This window comes from Octopus sinensis, linkage group LG18 (genome assembly GCF_006345805.1).
Source record: "Octopus sinensis linkage group LG18, ASM634580v1, whole genome shotgun sequence".
In the NCBI taxonomy this organism is placed as follows: Eukaryota; Metazoa; Mollusca; class Cephalopoda; order Octopoda; family Octopodidae; genus Octopus; species Octopus sinensis.
The window spans coordinates 15,959,945-15,980,422 of NC_043014.1; the positions used below are offsets into that span (position 1 = coordinate 15,959,945).

At 41.9% G+C, this 20,478-nt stretch overlaps 1 protein-coding gene and 1 long non-coding RNA gene across 2 annotated transcripts in view; one reads left to right on the top strand and one right to left on the bottom strand.

Moving 5' to 3' along the window:
* The window catches only part of LOC118766889, a 36,624-nt gene extending 16,540 nt beyond the window's left edge, over window positions 1–20,084 (bottom strand). The window contains exons 1-3 of the long non-coding RNA XR_005002799.1: window positions 20,071–20,084; window positions 19,913–19,918; window positions 11,564–11,569 (exon numbers count right to left, since the gene is read on the bottom strand). This is a non-coding gene — a long non-coding RNA (uncharacterized LOC118766889). The remainder of the gene's footprint in view (window positions 1–11,563; window positions 11,570–19,912; window positions 19,919–20,070) is intronic.
* Window positions 2,765–4,276, top strand: LOC118766888. The gene is made up of 2 exons (XM_036510743.1): window positions 2,765–3,854; window positions 4,136–4,276. The coding sequence occupies exon 1, from the start codon at window positions 2,981–2,983 to the stop codon at window positions 3,815–3,817; it is 837 nt and encodes a 278-aa protein (XP_036366636.1). The 5' UTR covers window positions 2,765–2,980; the 3' UTR covers window positions 3,818–3,854; window positions 4,136–4,276.
* Window positions 20,085–20,478: the final 394 nt, after the last annotated feature.

A 20,478-nucleotide genomic window follows, 5' to 3' on the forward strand; every position in this document is an offset into this window, starting at 1 on the left:
AACTTTCATCAGATGTCCAACCACTGCTGTCAGATCATCAGTTTCTATTAACTGTCCTGCCAGTTGCCACCAACTCTATACCAGATGACCTACCATAACTGTTACTAGTTTCCATTGCACTTATGGACAGACACATTAGATATCAAAGAGCCTAAAAATGAAGCAAAACAAACCACTTCATATCTCCCAGCTCAGCAGTCAGTCAACAACTGTGGATGTCTAAAGACAGAGTCATCATAACTTTGGTAATAATCATCGGTTGCAACAAGCTTTCATTAAATGTTCCATCACACAGTTGTTATCAGTTAATAGTCAATGATAAATGTCATCCTCAGCAAGAAGAGAAAATACATAAAAAGAGCCTGCTAATCTCCAGATGTTCAATCACATTTCTCATCAGTCACCAGATGTTCCATCATGGCCACCATCAAGTCAAGAGATGTTCCATCAGTTGCCACTATCAGTCACGAGATGTTCCATCACTGCCACCATCAGTGTCCAGATGTTCCACCACTGCCACCATCAGTGTCCAGATGTTCCACCACTGCCACCATCAGTGTCCAGATGTTCCACCACTGCCACCATCAGTGTCCAGATGTTCCACCACTGCCACCATCAGTGTCCAGATGTTCCACCACTGCCACCATCAGTGTCCAGATGTTCCACCACTGCCACCATCAGTGTCCAGATGTTCCACCACTGCCACCATCAGTGTCCAGATGTTCCATCACTGCCACCATCAGTGTCCAGATGTTCCATCAGTTGCCACCAGTCTCCTGATGCACCATCACAGTTGCCATATGTTTCATCACTATTGCATTCAGTCTCCAGATGCTGCATTGCAGTTGCCAGCCTCTAGATGCTCAATCATTGTTGGTGCCAGTCTCCAGATACACTACCAGTCTCTAGATGTACCATCACACATCACCAGTTGGTTGTCAATTATAGATGTCATCCTTATCTGCAAAAGAAAATATCTGAAAGCAAGACTCACCAGTTTCCATTAGATGTTTCAATGCTGTTGCCATCAGTCCCTAGATGAACCATCATAGTTGCCACCAGTCTCCAGAAATTCCATCACAGTTGTCACCAATCTTCAGACATTCCATCAGTTGCCACCAGTCTCCAGATGTTCCTTCACAGTTGCCACCAGTCTTCAGACGTTCCATCACAGTTGTCACCAGTCTTCAGATGTTCCATCACAGTTGCCACCAGTCTCCAGATGTTCCATCACAGTTGTCACCAGTCTTCAGACGTTCCATCACAGTTGTCACCAGTCTTCAGACGTTCCATCACAGTTGTCACCAGTCTTCAGATGTTCCATTACAGTTGCCACCAGTCTTCAGACGTTCCATCACAGTTGTCACCAGTCTTCAGACGTTCCATCACAGTTGTCACCAGTCTTCAGATGTTCCATTACAGTTGCCACCAGTCTTCAGACGTTCCATCACAGTTGTCACCAGTCTTCAGACGTTCCATCACAGTTGTCACCAGTCTTCAGATGTTCCATCACAGTTGCCACCAGTCTCCAGATGTTCCATCACAGTTGTCACCAGTCTTCAGATGTTCCATCACAGTTGCCACCAGTCTTCAGACGTTCCATCACAGTTGTCACCAGTCTTCAGATGTTTCATCACAGTTGTCACTAGTCTTCAGACGTTCCATCACAGTTGTCACCAGTCTTCAGATGTTCCATCACAGTTGCACCAGTCTCCAGATGTTCCACCACAGTTGCCACCAGTCTCCAGATGTTCCATCACAGTTCTCCCCAGTCTTCAGATGTTCCATCACATTTGCCACCAGTCTCCAGATGTTCCATCACAGTTGTCACCAGTCTTCAGATGTTCCATCACAGTTGCCACCAGTCTCCAGACGTTCCATCACAGTTGTCACCAGTCTCCAGATGTTCCATCACAGTTGCCACCAGTCTTCAGACATTCCATCAGTTGTCACCAGTCTCCAGATGTTCCATCACAGTTGCCACCAGTCTCCAGATGTTTCATCACAGTTGTCACCAGTCTTCAGACGTTCCATCACAGTTGTCACCAGTGTACAGACGTTCCATCACAGTTGTCACCAGTCTTCAGACGTTCCATCACAGTTGTCACCAGTCTCCAGACATTCCATCACAGTTGCCACCCATTTCCAAACGTTCCATCATGGTTGCCACCAGTCTCCAGATGATCCACACAGTTGCTACTAGTTTCCTTTAGATATAAAAAAGCCTGAAAATGAAGCAAAATGAGCCTTGTCTTTCTTCTGAAGTGACCAGTCCTTTGGATGTTTACAACAGGTTAAATTTGTACCATTCTATCACAATTGCCAACAGTTTTCTTTAGATGTCCTGTCACACATTTTACCAATTTCCAGTCAATGTTCAGTCCACCAGAAGCAGTTTCCATTGTATATTCCATCAGAAAATCATCAAGGAGATTCTACCAAATAGTTATCACCAACTTCTCAGGAATGTTCCATCACACAGGTGTCACCAGTCAATTGTAGATGTCATCCTCATCTGCAAATGAAGAACCTGAAAGAAAGACTTGCTAGTTCTCATTAGATGTTCCATCACAGCTGCCACCAGTTTCCAGATGTTCCTTCACAACTTTCATTTAGCATTCCGGGGATGCCACCAGCTTCCATTGGATCGGCTTGCAACTCGGCACCTAGAGGGGCAAGTCGATGCCTTCGGATAGCGTCATGGGATGTTGGACGGAGGGCCCGGTTAAGCTGCTAGGGGTTTGGTTTGACCTGCATAGTCAAGAACTGGTCTTGGTGGTGGCTATCCTTGAAAGGGTGGGCGGAGGTGGCCAATGTGTTTATCGCATCGGTCATCATTTACTGCCTAACCGTCGTGCCCTGTCCCGCTTTGTGGTTGAGCAAGCTGGAGAGGCAGATCTTCCGCTTTTTGCGGAAGGGCACCACTGCTCTTGTGAGGCGTTCTATCTGCTGCCAGAAGCCGTTGAATGGAGGATTGGGGATGCCTTGGCCGTTGATGCGCAAACATGCACTGAGGTTCAGGCATCTCTGGCTACTCCTGAATGGTGAACAGGTGTGGTCTCCGTTCGTGAAATGGATGTTTCCCAGGTTCACTAGTTTTAGTGGACAAGAAAGCTGGTTCTTTCGTAGATCGAGGTTGGGTATATGGTTTACGGAGTGCCGTAAAGCACTCCTACAGTTCCATCACTCAGGTAATGCTAGCGGTTTTGGTACCACCACATTTTTCTATAGCAGGTTGGTAGAGGCTGGGAACAACGATACTCTAGGTCTTGGAGATAACCAGTTAGACAGTCTGTTCCGAAGGACGTTCGGGCCAGGTTGTTTGGATAATTTCCCAAAATCCCTGGCCTGGCAATGTTACCGAGGAGCCTTACCCATTCGGGATAAGCTCGCACGACATGGTCAAACTACCACTGCCGACTGTCCAAGATGCGGACGGGATAGGAAACTGTCCTGCATGCTATTGTTCAGTGTCCTGGAGTGTCTGAAGTGTGGGCTTATGCAGAACATGTCAGGTTTGGGAAGAGTACAGCTGTCGTCTGAGTCAATTGTAAAAATTGACCTGCCAGATTTCCTCACGAAAGAAAGTAACCAATGTTTTCTCGCTGTAGTAGCAATAGCAAAAGAGGTGGTCTGGAAGTCACGAATGAAAGGTTTAGCGACAGGCAACCTCATCTCCGGTCTCGGGTTGGTGAGATATTTTATCTTCCACTTTAAAAGGAAGTTGAGGCTGGAGAGAAGATGCCATTCAAAGAAAATGTTCAAAGAAAGACGGTTGCATGTTGCGAGGGTGCTGGGAATGAAAGATTCCTCGTGAACATGTCATAAGTCTGCATACAAAAGTTTCAGTAGGAGAATGGGGCTTGTAGGGTTGGAGCGTAAGCCATCTCTTTGCTTCATTTCATGTTTGTATTTCGTCCTTGTTGTATCTCATTCGATTTCATTATATTTTGTAAAATTTTAAAAGTCATATAATCATTGTGTGTCTGACCCCAATCAGGCTGTATTGTCCCCCTCTATGTTTGGGCCCTTGTGGCTAATAAAGAAATTGGATGTTCTACCACAGTTGTCACAAGTCCTCATTTTATGTTTCAGGACAGCTACCACCAGTCCCCAATAGAAGTTTCATCACAGATGACATACACATGTGCAAAAAAAATATCTGAAAAGAATTCCTATTCTTTCAGTCTCACAAATTGGCAATGACATGCTAGTCTTTGATAAATGAATATCTTCCAAATGTCCAAATCAATAGTCATCACAATTCATATCACTGTGCTTTGTGGAGATTTTGTTAACAGCTTTCATCAGGTGTTCTACCACACTTTCAACCAGTCTTTGGTATGTGTTCCATCACAATTGTCACCAGTCTCCAGATGATCCCTTAGTTGCCACCCATGTCTGATTCATTAGGTTATCAAAAAGCCTGAAAATGAAGCAGAATGAGTCACTTCTTTCATCCAATGTCATCAGTCCTGATGATATTTGTAGATGTTTAAGGTAGGTCCATTATAATCATTAGATGCATTCCACTGTAGTTGCATAAAACTTCCATTATATGTCCTGACATCTATTTTTACCAATTTCCAGTAGATAATTTTCTATTAGCTAAGACCAGCTTTCACACTGTTTTCCACGGGACAATTTTCTTTAAGGAGACACAGTCACAATCTTTTCACAATACAATTATCACCAATTTGATGTCAATTATAGATATCATCCTCACCTATAAAAAAAGGACTCAAAGAAACAACTCGCCTCTGGTTTCATAAAATGACTATGATTTGCCACAATCGCTTCAATGTACATAGATCTGCCTGATATGTTGAGATCATCAGCAATCACGTTTTACAATAGACATTAATGTGCTGTGTGCAGATCCATTTGTTAGCAGTTTTTATTAGGCATTTCAGAGCCATCACAGCTGTCATTGTGTATTCAATCAGTTACCACCAATCTCCATTGGAAGGTCCACCACCTGGTTGCTAATCTGCATTAGCTGTTGCCCTAGTTACCAATCTCCATCATAGTTGCCACCAGTCTCCAGATGTTCCATCAAGTCTCTATCATCAATCTCCAAATGATATACCAGCTTCTTGTCAGATTCATTAGATATCTAAAGACCCGAAAATGAAGCAGAATGAGCTACTTTCTGAGTCACCAGTCCTGTCATATTTGCTGATATTTATGGCAAATCAATCATAACACTGGAAATATTCATTAGTTGTATTCCATCACAACTGCCAACAACTTTCATTACATGTTATATCACCCATTTTATCAGTTACCAACAGATAATGTTCAATTAGTCAGCAGCAGCTTCCACATCACCATTACCCTCAGGGGGTTTCCCCACATATACTTGCCACCAATCTGTCAGAAATTTTCCATTACAGTTACCACCAGTTGGTCATCATTACAGATGTCACTTTCAACTGCAAAAGAAGCTACCTGTAAAAATAAATGCACCAGTCTCCATTAGATGCTCTATCACAATTGCCACCAGCCAACTGCTCCAATGACAACTTCCACCAGTCTCCAGATGCTCCACTACAGTTCATTAAGCATTTTAGAGACGTCACCAGCCTTCCTTATGTGTTCTATCAAAATTGACATCAGTCTCCATCTGTTCCATCGCAGTTGCCACCAGATTCCATCAGATGTTGCATCGCAGTTGCCAGCAAATTCCATCAGATGTTGCATTGCAGTTTCAATCATATGTTGCATCACAGTTGCCACCAGTTACCTTCGGATGTTGCATCGCAGTTGCCACCGGCCTTCAGATGATACACCACAGGTGTCACCGGCCTTCAGATGATACACCACAGGTGTCACCAGTTTCATGTTGGACACATTACAGATGTAAAAACAAAAGTCTGAAGATGAATCAACATGCACCATTTCTTTCCTTCTAAGCCACCAGTCTTGGTGACACTTGTAGATGTTCATGTCAGGGCAATCATAACTTTGGTAAGAATTAGTTGCATTCCATCTTAACTACCAACAGTTTTTATTAGATGTTCTGTTGGTCAGCACTAGCTTCCACCAATTTGTCACAATTGCTTCCATCCAACAATTATCGCCTGTCGATTGTCAATTGCAGATGTCATCCCCATCTGCAAAAGAAAAACACTTCTTTCCACCTCACAAATAGCCAGTCTCTTCAATATATAAAGCTGTCTCAGATGTTCACAGATTATCATGTTTCACAATAAACATCACTATGCTTTGCTTTTCTAAGCAAATTACACTAGTCATTTCAGTGCTGTCATCAGCTCCTATTAGATGTTCTACCAGTCTCCATCACAAGTGCCATTACATTTGGCATCAGTAACCAGATGTTCTATCATTTTGTTTCCACCATTTTCCAAATTTCCCATAAACGTAGACAATCCATAACACATGTCATTAGTCGCCATTAGAAGTTTCACCACACATATTATTCTCATAGGCAAAGGAAAGTACATAAAAAGAACTATTCTTTCAGTCACACAAATCAGCAATGACATGCCAGGCTTAACAAAATATAAAGCTGCCTCAGATGTTCAAATCATAGCAGTTATCACATTTCACAACAGATATTAGTGTGTTATGTGCAAATTCTTTTGATTGCAGCTATCATTAGGCTTTCCGGAGCTGTCACCAGGTTCATTAGATGTCCCATCATAGTCGCCACCAGTCTCCACAAGATGTACCATCATAGTTGCCACCAGCCTCCATTAGATGTTCCAACACAGTTGCCACAAGCCTCCATTAGATGTTCCAACACAGTTGCCACAAGCCTCCGTGAAATGTACCATCAGTTTCCACAAGATGTTCTATCACAGTTGTCACCAGTCTCCACAAGCTGTTCCATCGCAGTTGCCAGCCTCCGTGAGATGTACCATCACAGCTGCTACCAGCCTCCATCAGATGTACTATCACCGTTGCTAACAGCCTCCATCATATGTAGCCTTACGGTTGACACCAGTCTCAGTAAGATGTACCATCACAGTTGCCACCAGCCACTGTGAGATGTATCATCAGTTTCCACCAGCCTCCATCAGATGTACAATCAAAGTTGCCACCAGTCTCTGTGAGATGTACCATCATAGTTGCCACCAGCCTCCACAAGATGTTCTATCACAGTCGCCACCAGCCTCCACAAGATGTACCATCACAGTTGCCACCATCCTCCGTGAGATGTACCATCAGTTTCCACCAGCCTCCATCAGATGTTTCATCACAGTAGCCACCAACCTCCGTGATATGTACCATCAAAGTTGCCACCAGCCTCCACCAGATATTCCATCACACATTCCACCAGCCTCCATTAGATGTTCCAACACAATAGCCACCATCCTCCAGGAGATGTACCATCATAGCTGCCATTAGTCTCCACAAGATGTTGCATCACAGTCATCACCAGTCTACATGAGCTGTTCCATCACAATCGCCACCAGCCTCAGTGAGATGTACCATCAGTTACCACCATCCTTCATCAGATGTACCATCAAAGTTGATACAAACCTCTGGGAGATGTAACATCACAGTTGCCACCAGCCACTGTGAAATGTACCATCACAGTTGCCACCAGCCTCTGTGAGATGTACCATCAGCTTCCGTCAGATGTACCATCACAGTTGCCACCAGCCTCTGTGAGATGTACATCACAGCTGCCACCAGCCTCCATCAGATGTTTCATCACAGTAGCCACCAACCTCCGTGAGATGTACCATCAGTTTCCACCAGCCTCCATTAGATGTTCCAACACAGATGCCACCAGCCTACATCAGATGTACCATCAAAGTTGCTACCAGTCTCTGTGAAATGTACCATCACAGTCGCCACCAGCCTCCACCAGATGTTCTTTCACACTTTCCACCAGCCTCCAACAGATGTACCATCAAAGTTGCCACCAGCCTCAATTAGATGTTCCAACACAGTTGCCACCATCCTCCGGGAGATGTACCATCACAATTGCCACCAGCCTCCATCAGATGTACTATCACCGTTGCCAACAGCCCCCATCAGATGTACCATCACAGTTGCCACTAGTCTCCACAAGCTGTTCCATCAGAGTCGACACCAGTCTGCACGAGCTGTTCCATCACAGTCGCCACCACCTCTGTGGGATGTACCATCACAGTTGCCACCAGCCTCCATCAGATGTACCATCACAGTTGCCACCAGCCTCCATCAAATGTTCCAACACAGTTGCCACCATCCTCCGGGAGATATACCATCACAGTTGCCGCCAGTCTCCATGAGATGTTCCACGACACTTGCCACCAGTATCCACGAGATGTTGCATCAGTTGCCACCAGACTCTGCGAGATGTACCAACACAGTTGCCACCAGCGTCTGCAAGATGTACCAACACAGTTGCCACCAGCCTCCATCAGATGTTCCAACTGTCGCCACCAATCCCCACAAGCTGTTTCCATCACAGTCGCCACCCGTTTCCATGAGATGTTTCATCACAGTTACCACTAGAGATTTTCCACCACAGTTGCCACCAGTTTTCATTACATATATAAAAAAAGCCTGAAAATGAAGCAAAACATACCACTTCTTTTCTTTTAAGTCATCAGTCCTGTCAACATTTTTAGGGCAGGACAATTATAACTTTGGTAAGAATTAATTGCATTCCATCAGCATGGCTAGCAGCTTTCATTCGGTGTTCTGTCACATTTTTTGCCAAACCTCCACCATATACCCACTGTCAATTTGTCACAATTCTTCCATCATACAGTTGTCACCAGTGTCATCTCATCTGCAAAAGAAAATATCTGGAGATACTCACCTCTTCTTTCAGTTTCACAAGTTGATAATGATCAGCCACTCTTTTTCAATATATAAATCTCAGAAGTTCAAATTATCACCATCACTATGCTATACTGAGATTCTTTTGTAAGTGGCTTCCATTAAATGTTCTACCAGTTTTCACCAGCTTTCATCATGTCTATCATAGTTGACACCAGTCTCCAGATGGCCTATGATGCTTGCCATATCTCCATCACAGTCCATCCCAGTTGTTAATCTACAGATGTTCCACCACACTTAATCTCATCTACAAAGGAAAATAACTGAAAAGAATCCTTCACCTAGTCTCATAAATCAGTAACAATGTGCCACAGTCACTTCAGTTATGAAGCTGTTTCAAATGTTCAAATCATCACCATTGATCTCATTTTACAATAGACACCACAGTTGCAAATCTCCATCAGAAGTTCCACAATTGCCAGTTTCCATCATCAGAAGTTCTATCAGAGTTGCCAGTCTTCATTATAAGTTCCACCACTGCTGTCATAAGTAACCAGATGTTCCATCAAATGTTGCTTTCTGTTAGTAGATGTTCTATAATTGTTGCTATCAGTTTTCAGATGTGCCAGAGTTGTCACCAGTCTCCAGATGCTCCATCATTGTTGCCAGATGTTCCATCAAAGTCGTCATCACAGTAGCCACCAACCTCCGTGAGATGTACCATCAGTTTCTACCAGCCTCCATTAGATGTTCCAACACAGATGCCACCAGCCTACATCAGATGTACCATCAAAGTTGCCACCAGTCTCTGAGAAATGTACCATCACAGTCGCCACCAGCCTCCACCAGATGTTCTTTCACACTTTCCACCAGCCTCCAACAGATGTACCATCAAAGTTGCCACCAGCCTCAATTAGATGTTCCAACACAGTTGCCACCATCCTCCGGGAGATGTACCATCACAATTGCCACCAGCCTCCATCAGATGTACTATCACCGTTGCCAACAGCCTCCATCAGATGTACCATCACAGTTGCCACTAGTCTCCACAAGCTGTTCCATCACAGTCGTTAGTCTGCACGAGCTGTTCCATCACAGTCGCCACCACCTCTGTGGGATGTACCATCACAGTTGCCACCAGCCTCCATCAGATGTACCATCACAGTTGCCACCAGCCTTCATCAGATGTTCCATCAGTTGCCACCAGCCTCCATCAGATGTTCCAACTGTTGCCACCAATCCCCACAAGCTGTTTCCATCACAGTCGCCACCCGTTTCCACGAGATGTTTCATCACAGTTACCACTAGAGATTTTCCACCTCAGTTGCCACCAGATGTTCTATCACAGTTACCACTAGCCTCCAGATGATCTGTCATAATTGCCACCAGTTTCTTGTCTGATTCATAAGATATTGAAAAACCTGAAAATGAAGCAGAATGAGCAACTTCTTCCCTCCTAAGTCACCAGTCCTATAAATATTTCTAGATGCTTGTGACAGGTCAATCACAAATTTGGAAATATTCATTAGTCTCCAGCAGATGCTCCACAAGAGCTGCCACCAGTTTCCATTAGATGTTCCACCACTTAACCTCATCTACAAAGGAAAATAACTGAAAAGAATCCTTCACCCAGTCTCATAAATCAGCAACAATGTGCCACATTCACTTCATTTATGAAGCTGTCTCAAATGTTCAAATTATCACCACTGATCTCATTTTACAATAGACTTCAGTGCTTTGAGATTTTTTTGTTAGTAGTTTTCATTAGCAATTCCAGGGTTGTTGCCAGCTTCCATTAGATGTACTGCCACAGTTGTCACCAGCCTCCTTCAGATGTTCAATCAGTTGCCACCAGTCTCTTGATGGATCTACCACAGTTGCTACAGCTTCCAGATAATCTACCACAGTTGTCACCAATCTCTTGTCTGAATCATTACATATCAAAAAAACCTGAAAATGAAAAGCCAGTTCTTTTTTCCTGAGATAACTAGCCCTTTCAAGACTTGATTAGGGCAGGTCCATCATAACTTTCGTAATAACAATGAGTTGCATTCCATTCTAACTGCCACCAGCTTTCATCAGATGTCTGGTCACCCGTTTTACCAATTTCCAATAGATAATGTTCATTGGTAGACACTATCTGCCACTGTTTTTTAACAGGCAATTATTCTCAAGGAGATTCCACAATTTGTTATACATCTACTAGAGTTGTCATTCACTGGTTGTCAATTATAAATGTCATCCTTATCTGCAAAAAAAAATACTCAGAAAGAAAACTCACCTCTTCTTTCAGTCTCACAAATCAGCAATGAGCCAGTTTTGACAATACATAAAACTTGTCTCAGAAGTTCACAAATAATCACATGTTTCACAACAGACAACACTACACTCTATGAATATTCTTTTGTAAGCAGCTTTCATCAGACATTTCAGCCATCTGCTTACATAATGTTTCATCGCAGTTGCCATCAGTCTCTAGATGTTCAATAGTAGTTGTCATCAGTCTCTAGATGCTCAATCGCAGTTGCCATCAGTCTCTAGATGTTCAATAGTAGTTGTCATCAGTCTCCAGATACTCCATCACAGTTGCCAAGAATCTTCAGATGCTCCACCAGTTACCACTAGTATCTTGTCTGATTCATAAAGATATCAAATGCCCAAAAATGAAGCAAAATGAACCACTTCTTTCCTCCTAAGTTACCAGTCCTCTCAACATTTGTAGATGATTAGGACAGGATAATCAACTTTGGTGAGAATCATTGTTGCATTCCATCACAATTGCCTTCAGCTTTCATTAAATGTTCCATTTGTCACAAACTTATCTCTTCTTTCAGCCTGAAAAATCAGTAACGACAAGCCAGTCTCTGATATATAAAGCTATCTCAGGTGTTCACAAATCATCACCAACCATTACATTTCACAACAGACACGGCTATGATATGCAGATTCTTTTGTAAGCAGCTTTCATTGGACATTCAGAGCTGTCATCAGCTTCCACAAGTTGTTCTACCACAGTTGTCACCAGTCTCCATCAGATGTTCCATCACAGTTGCCACGTCTCCATCCAGTGTTCAATTGCAGTTGTCACCTGTCTTCATCTGATGTTCCATCACAGTTGCCACTCTCCAATAGATGTTTCACTACAGCTGTCAATTTCTAATCAGAATTATATACACAGCTGCCACCAGTTTCTTGTCTAATTCATTAGATAATAAAAAGCCTGAAATGAAGCAAAATGAGCCAACTCTTTCTCCTAAAGTTACCACTCCTGTCAACATTTGAATGTTATCCTCATCTGCAAAGTAAAGAAAAAGTGACTTGTCTCTAGATATTTTTTCACAGTTGCCACCATTCTTCGTAAGATGTTCCATCACAGTTGCAACCAGCTTCCATCAGATGTACCATCAGAGTTGCTACCAGCCTTCATCAGATGTACCATCAGTTACCACCAGCCTCCATCAGATGAACTGTAACACTTCAAATATTCCATCATAGTTGGCACCAGTCTTCATTAGATGTTCTACAGTTGCCTCCAGTTTCTTGTTTCACCAATTACACATACAAAAAAGCCTGAAAATAAAGGAAATCAAACCACTTTTTCTTCCCAAGACACCAGTTCGGTAAACATTTGCAGATTTTAAAAGTTCTATTAGTAGGCACCATCTTCCACTGCATTATCCATCAGAGGTTCCACCAAAGTCACAAATCTTCCATCATACAACGGTCTCCAGTTGGTTGTCAATTACAGATGTCATGCTTATCTTCAAAAGAAAAACTCACCCACAGCCTCTGCAATATACAAAGTTGTCTTAGACGTTCAAGTCACCACCAGCCATCAAATTTCATAGTAGACATCACCATTGTACTTGGAGACTTGTTTTATGTATCATCCATGCACTGCCTAAACAAGATAAACCTGAAATCAAAAACAAAATGTACCTCCACTTCCATCATGAGCCTGGCAACATCACTATTCACATGTTCCATTACAGCTGTCCAATGTTCCAGTTGCCATCATTCTCCATTAGATGTTCCATCCCAGTCACCACCAGTTTCCAGTAGATGTTCCATCACAATTGTCACTAGTCTATTGTTTGATTACAGTTGCCACTAGTCACCATTAGAAGTTTCTCTCTGTTGCTATCAGTAAACAGATGTCCAATCAGAGTTGCTAGCAGTCACCATTAGAAGTTCCAGCTTGCTTGCCATCAATTGTCAGACGCTCCATCACACTTGCCATTAGTCTCCAGATGTTCCACTGTAATTGCCATTAGATGTTCTCCATTAGATGTTCCATTGCAGCTGCCACCAGTTCTCATTAGATGTTCCATCCAAGTTGTTGTTAGCCTCCATCAGGTGTACCATCATAATTCCAGCCAATTCTTCTTTTGATATACATTCATAGATGCCAACAGCCTCCATCAGATCTTCCATCACAAATGTCTGTCCACAGTTTATCTCACCAATTTACATATACAAAAAAGCCTGAAAATCAAGAAAATCATAGCACTTCTTTTCCAAGTCACCAGTCCTGTTAAATTCATAGATGTTTAAAAGTAGGTCCATCATAACTTTGGTAGTAATCTAAACTTGCATCCCATGAAAATTGCCATCACCCTTTTTACCAATTTCCAGTAAATAAATGTTCTATTAGAAGGCACCATCTTCCACTCTATTTTCCATCAGACAATTTTCCTCATGGAGATTCCACCAATGTCATAAATCTTCCGTCATACAGCTGTCTTGGTTGGTCATAAATTACAGACGTCATACTCATCTACAAAAGAGAACTTTAAAAAGAAAAACTTACCTTTTCTTTCAGTATTGCAAATCAGCAATGATGAACCACAGCCTCTTCAATATACGAAGTTGCCTCAGATGTCCAAATTTTCACCAGCCATCAAGTTTTGTAGAAAATACCACCTTGGTACTTGGAGATTCTCTTGTTTTATTTATTGCCTGCCAGACAATGGTCACATAACAATAAACCTGAAATTAAAACAAATACCTCCACTTCCATCATGAGCTTGGTAAAAATCATTTTTCACATGTTCCGCAGGTGCCACCATTCTCCATTAGACATATCATCACAGCTGCTACACGTCCCCATTAGAAGTTCCATGACGGTTGCCATCATTTTCCAGATGTTCCATCACAGTTGTCACCAGTCTCTTAACCGAATCATTCCATGTCATAAAACCTGAAAATGAACCTCTTCTTTCCTCTTAACTTGCCAGTTCTCTTGGAGTGAGACGTCATTCTCATCTGCTAAAGGCAATTCATGGAGAAAAGTCTCCAAGCATTTATTCAGTTGCCATCAATCATCAGATGTTTCATCGCAGTTGCCACCAGTCTTCATTAGTTGCTCCATCACAGTTGTTACCAGTCTCTATCAGATGTTCCATTACAATTGCTAGTCTTAAATGTTCCATCACAGTTGCCTCCAGTTTCTTGTCTCACCAGTCACAGGGACGAAAAAGCCTGAAGATCAAGGCAATCAAACCACATTTTTCTTCCCAAGTCACCAGTCCTGTTAACATTTGCAGTTGTATATAAACAGGGCCATAACTTTGGTAGTAATCTAAATTTGTATTCTATGAAAACTGCCAACAGCCTTTCTACCATTTTCCAGTGCATAAATGTTCTATTAGTAAGCACCATCTTCCACTGTATTATCCATCAGACAATTTTCCACAAAGAAATTCCAAACAGCTGTCACCAGTTGGTTGTCAATTACAGATGTTATTCTTATCTGCAAAAGAAAACATTTGAAAAGAAAAACTCACCTCTTCTTTTTGTGTCACAAATCAGCAATAATCTATAGTCTCTGCAATATACTAAGTTGTCTCAGATGTTCAAATCACCATCAATTCTCATTAGATGTTCCAGAGTCTCTACCATTTTTTGTTAGACATTCAATCGCAGTTGCCACAAATTTCCATTAGCTGTTCCATTGCAGTTGTCACCACAGATTCAGATCTCCACTAGAAGCTCCAAAGTTGTCACAAGTTTCTTGTCTGACTTGTTAGATTCTAAAAAACCTGAAATTAAGCAAAACAAACCACTTCTTTCCTCCAAAGTCACCAGTCAACATTTGCAGATGTCCAAAGGCATGTCTACAGTAACTTCGATAATAATCACTAGTTGCATTCCATCACAACTGCCACCAACTTTCATTACATGGTCTGTCCGCGTTTTGCCAGTTTCCAGTAGACTGTTCTATCAGTAAGCATAAACTACTGTAGTACATCCTACCAGACAATAATCCTCAAGCAGATTCTACCATATAATCAATTTGTCACAAATATTCCATTAGGGAGTTCTCACCAGCTGGTTGTTAATTACAGATGTTATCCTTATCTGTGGAAGAAAAACTCACCTCTTCTTTCAGTCTCACATGATGAACCACATTCTCTTCAACATATAAAGCTGTCTCAGAAGTTCACAAATCCTCAACCATCTTGTTTCACAATAGACATCACTGTGCCATGTTGAGGTTCACTTGTAAGCAGCTTTCATTAAATATTTCAGAGCTGTCATCAGCTTCCATGAGATGTTCTACAACACTTGCCACTAGTCTTCATGTTCCATCACAGTTGCCAGTCACCATCAGCCTCCAGATGTTCAATAAGTTGGCATCAGTCTCCTGATAATCCACCATAGTCATCACTACTTCCTTGTCCAGTTCATTTGATACAAAAATGTCTTGCAGATGTGATCCTTATCTGCAACAGAAAATATCTCAAAAGCAAAACTAACCTCTTCTTTCAGTCTCACAAATTGGTAAAAGTGACCAGTCTCCAGACGTTTTTCAGTTGTCACTCGTTGTTCTGTTACCATTGCCATTAAAGTCCTCATACTCCATGACCATTGCCACAAGTCTCCATTAGAAGTTTCATGACAGTTGCCTTCAGAAACCAGATGACCCATTACAGTTGCCAGATGTTCTATAACAGCAGCCACCCACATCCATCAGACATTTCATCACTCTCCCAATAGCTTTCCACAGTTGCCATTAGTTGCTCTATCCTGTTGCCACCAGTCCCAATCAGATGCTTCTTCACTTGCCACCGATGTCCACATCTTCCATGACCATTGCCACCAGTTACCATCAGAAACTAGATGTTCCATCAGTTGCCAGATGTTCTATCACAGTATGAACTTTAACCATCAGTTATTCATCACATGTTCTCCATCAGATGTTCCACCACAGTTGTCTCCAGTTTCTTGTCTCACCAATCACATAGATGAAAAAGCCTGAAAATAAAGGGAAGCGAACTACTTCTTTCCTCCCAATCAGTTCTGTGAACATTTGCAGATACTGGTCCATCATAACTCTGGTGGTAAGCTAATTTTCTGCAGATACATTTATTTGTACACACCATTATCCATCAGACGATTTTCCTCATGGGAGATTCCACAAAAGAGTCACCACCAACTTGGAAAAATCTTTCTATCATACAGATGTCATCATCTGCAAAACAAAAAACATCCACAAAGAAAATCTCACCTCTTTTTTCAGTCTTGCAAATTGGCAATATATGAAGTTTTCTCAGATGTTCAAATCATCACCAGCCATCAAGTTTCATAATAAACATTGTTGTAGTACTTGGAAATTTTCTTGTGTTACCATCACTTGTCAACTGCCAATTGGACGCACAAGAATAAGCCTGAAATTCAAAGTGTACCCTGCACATCTATCACAAGCTTGGTAACAGAACTATTCACATTCCCTTACAGCTGTCTTTAAATGTTCCAGTCTCCACCATTTTCTGTTAGATGTTCCATCATAGCTGCCACACAGGCCATTAGATGTTCCTATCACAGTTGATACAAGTGTCCATTGGATGGCCAAGAAGTTCCTAAGTTGTCACCAGTTTCTTCTTTGACTTAAGATAACAAAAATCCTGAAAATGAAGCCAAACAAAGCATTTCTTTCTTCTAAAGTCACCAGTCAACATTTGCAGATGTCCACATGCAAGTCCACCATAACTTCAATAATTAGTTGCATTCTATCACAATTTCCAATAGATTATATTCCATTTGCAGGCATCAGCTTATATAATACATCCTACCAGACAATTATCTTCAAGATTCCATCATGTAGTTACCATCAAATAGTCACAAATATTTCATCCAAAAATTACCACCAGTCCTTTGTCAATTACAGACATCATCTGCAGAAAAAAATACCAGAAGATAAACTCACCTCTTCTTTCAGTCTAACAATTTGGCAATGATGAACCAGTCTCTTCAACATATATAGCAGTCTTAGAAGTTTACACATCATCAACAACCATCAGGTTTCATAATAGACATCACTATGTTGAGGTTCTTTTTCAAGTAGCTCTTATTAGATATTTCAGAGCTGGCACCAGCCTACATAAGATTTTCAACCACACTTGCCAGTCTTCATTGTATTGCCAATCTCCATCAGATGTTCTAAAGTTGCCATTGATCTCCAGATGTCCAACAAGACTTGCTATCAGTCTCCAAATGTTCAATCAGTCAACACTACTCTCCAGATGATCCACCATAGTTACCACTAGTCCCTTGTCCAACTCCTCAAATATGAAAATGTCTGAAAACAAAGCAAAAGAAACCACTTCTTTCCTCCAAATTTACCAGTCTTGTTGACATTTGTAGATGATCAAGTCAGGGCAGTAATAACTTTGGTAAGAATTAGTTGCATTCCATCACAAGTGCAAACAGATTCCATTAGATATTCTACTAGTCAGCACTCGCTTCCTCCAATTCATCATGAATCTTCTATCACATAGTTATCACAAGTTGGTTGTCAATTGTAGATGTGATCCTTATCTGTAACAGAAAATATCTCAAAAGCAAAACTCACCTCCTCTTTCAATCTCACTAATTGGTGATGATGAACCAGTCTCTTCAATACATGAAGCTGTTTCAACGTCTTAAAGCAGACACCATTAAGGTATGCAGTGATTCTTTTCTAAGCAGCTCTCATTAGGCATTCAGACTTGTCATCAGCTTCCATTAGTAGTTCTGCCACATTTGTCACCAGTGTCATGCGTTCCATCACAGTGACATCCATTGTCTGTCAGCTCCTCTCCATTTCCACTGCAATTGCCAATATCTGTTAGACACTCCTTCACAGTTGCCATCAATTTCCAGATGCTCTATCACAGCAGCCATCACTCTTCTTCACAGATACCACCAGCTTCTTGTCTGATTCATTAGATATTCATATGCCTGAAAGTGAAGTAAAATGAGCGACCTCTTTCTTCCTAAGTTATTGGTCTTGTCAACATTTGATGTCGTCTTTATTTGCAAACGAAAATACCTCCACTTCTATCATGAGCTTGGCAACATCACTATTTGCAAATTCCATTACAGCTGTCACTAAATGTTCCACAGTTTCTTCCATTTTCTGTTATGCTATATCACAGCTACCATAGATTCCAGAAGATGTTCTGTCAGTTACCACAAGTGTCCATTGGATGCTCCACCAGATACCAGTCTACATTAGAAATTATCAGTCTCCAGACGTTACATCATGGTTGCTACAAGTCTGCATCGGACGATTACATTACAGTTGACACCAGTCACCATCAGATGTTCCATCAGTTGCCACCAGGCACCCTCAGACGTTATATCACAGCTGCTACTAGTCTCCAGACATTACATCAAGGTTGTTGCCAGTCTCCATCAGATGTTCAATCACAGATGCCACCAGTCACCATCAGATGTTCCATCACAGTTGCCAGTCACCCTCAGATGTTCCATCAGAGTTGCCAGTCACCATCAGATGTTCCATCAGAGTTGCCAGTCACCACCGGATGTTCCATCAGAGTTGCCAGTCACCACCGGATGTTCCATCACAGTTGCCAGTCACCATCGGATGTTCCATCACAGTTGCCAGTCACCATCGGATGTTCCATCACAGTTGCCAGTCACCATCGGATGTTCCATCACAGTTGCCAGTCACCATCGGATGTTCCATCACAGTTGCCAGTCACCATCGGATGTTCCATCACAGTTGCCAGTCATCATGGATGTTCCATCACAGTTGCCAGTCACCATTAGATGTTCTATCACAGTTGCCAGTCATCATCGGATATTCCATCACAGTTGCCAGTCACCATCAGATGTTCCATCACAGTTGCTACCGGTCACCCACAGATGTTCCATCACATTCTATCAAAATTCTCCTCATGAAGATTCTACCTAAGAGTCAACACCAATGTCACAAATCTTCTATCATACTGCTGTCTCCAATTAGTTGTCATCCTTTTCTGCAAAAGAAAACCTCAGAAAAGAAAAACTCACCTCATCATTCAGCCTCACAAATCAGCAATGACGAGCCATTGTCTCTGCAATATACAAAGTTGCCTCAGACGCTCGAATCATCAGACATCAAGTTTCATTGTAAGCATCATTGAGGTACATGGAGTTTCTCTTGTGTTACCATCACTTGTCAACTGTCAAATACTGGACAAAAGCGAATAGGCCTGAAATTCAAACAAAATGTACCTCCACTTCTATCATCAGCTTGGCAACATCACTATTTGCAAATTCCATTACAGCTGTCACTAAATGTTCCACAGCATCTTCCATTGGACGTTCTATGCAGCTACCAAAGATTCCAGATGTTCCGTCACAGTTATCACAAGTGTACATTGGATGCTACACCAGATACCAGTCTCCAGATGCTACACCATGGTTGCCACCAGTCTCCAGATGTTACATCATGGTTGCTGACAGTTTCCATCACACTATTCATTCCATTACAGCTGTCACTAAATCTTCCACAGCATCTTCCATTGGACGTTCTATGCAGCTACCAAAGATTCCAGATGTTCCGTCACAGTTATCACAAGTGTACATTGGATGCTCCACCAGATACCAGTCTCCAGATGCTACACCATGGTTGCCACCAGTCTCCAGATGTTACATCATGGTTGCTGACAGTTTCCATCACACTATTCTATTGCAGTTGCCACCAGTCTATCAAATGTTCCATCACAGATGCCACCAGTCACCATCAGATGTTCCATCACAGATGCCACCAGTCATCCTCAGATGTTCCAAAGTTGCCACCAGTCACCATCAGATGTTCCATTACATTCTATCAAAATTCTCTTCATGAAGATTCTACCTAAGAGTCACCACCGATATCACAAATCTTCTATCAAACTGCTGTCTCTAATTAGTTGTCAATTACAGATGTTATCCTTTTCTGCAAAAAACCTCAGAAAAGAAAAACTCACCTCATTCAGCCTCACAAATCAACAATGATGAACCATAGTCTCGACAATACACAAAGTTGCTTCAGACACTCAAATCATCATCCACCATCAAATTTCACTGTAAACATCGTTGAGGTACCAGGAGTTTCTGTTTCTTCCATTTTCCGTTAGACATTCTATCACAGCTACCAAAGATTCCAGTAGATGTTCCATCACAGTTGCATGCTCCACCAGATACCAGTCCCCATTAGAAGTTATGAAGTTGTCACAAGTTTCTTGTTTGATGTATCAGATATACCAAAAAGCCTGAAAATAAAGCAAACAAAACACTTCTTTCCTCCAAAGTCGCCGATCAACATTTGCTAATGTCCAAACACATGTGCACAGTAACTACGATAATAATTAGTTGAATTCTATCAAATATTTCGTCCAAAAGTTGCAACGAGTTGGTTATCGACTACAGATGTCATCCACATCTAGAGAAAAAAATACTCAAAGAAAAGCTCACCTCTTC

Excerpts from the sequence above, each read along its gene's own strand:
- LOC118766888 (XM_036510743.1), top strand. The coding sequence starts at position 2,981 with ATGCCTTGGCCGTTGATGCGCAAACATGCACTGAGGTTCAGGCATCTC.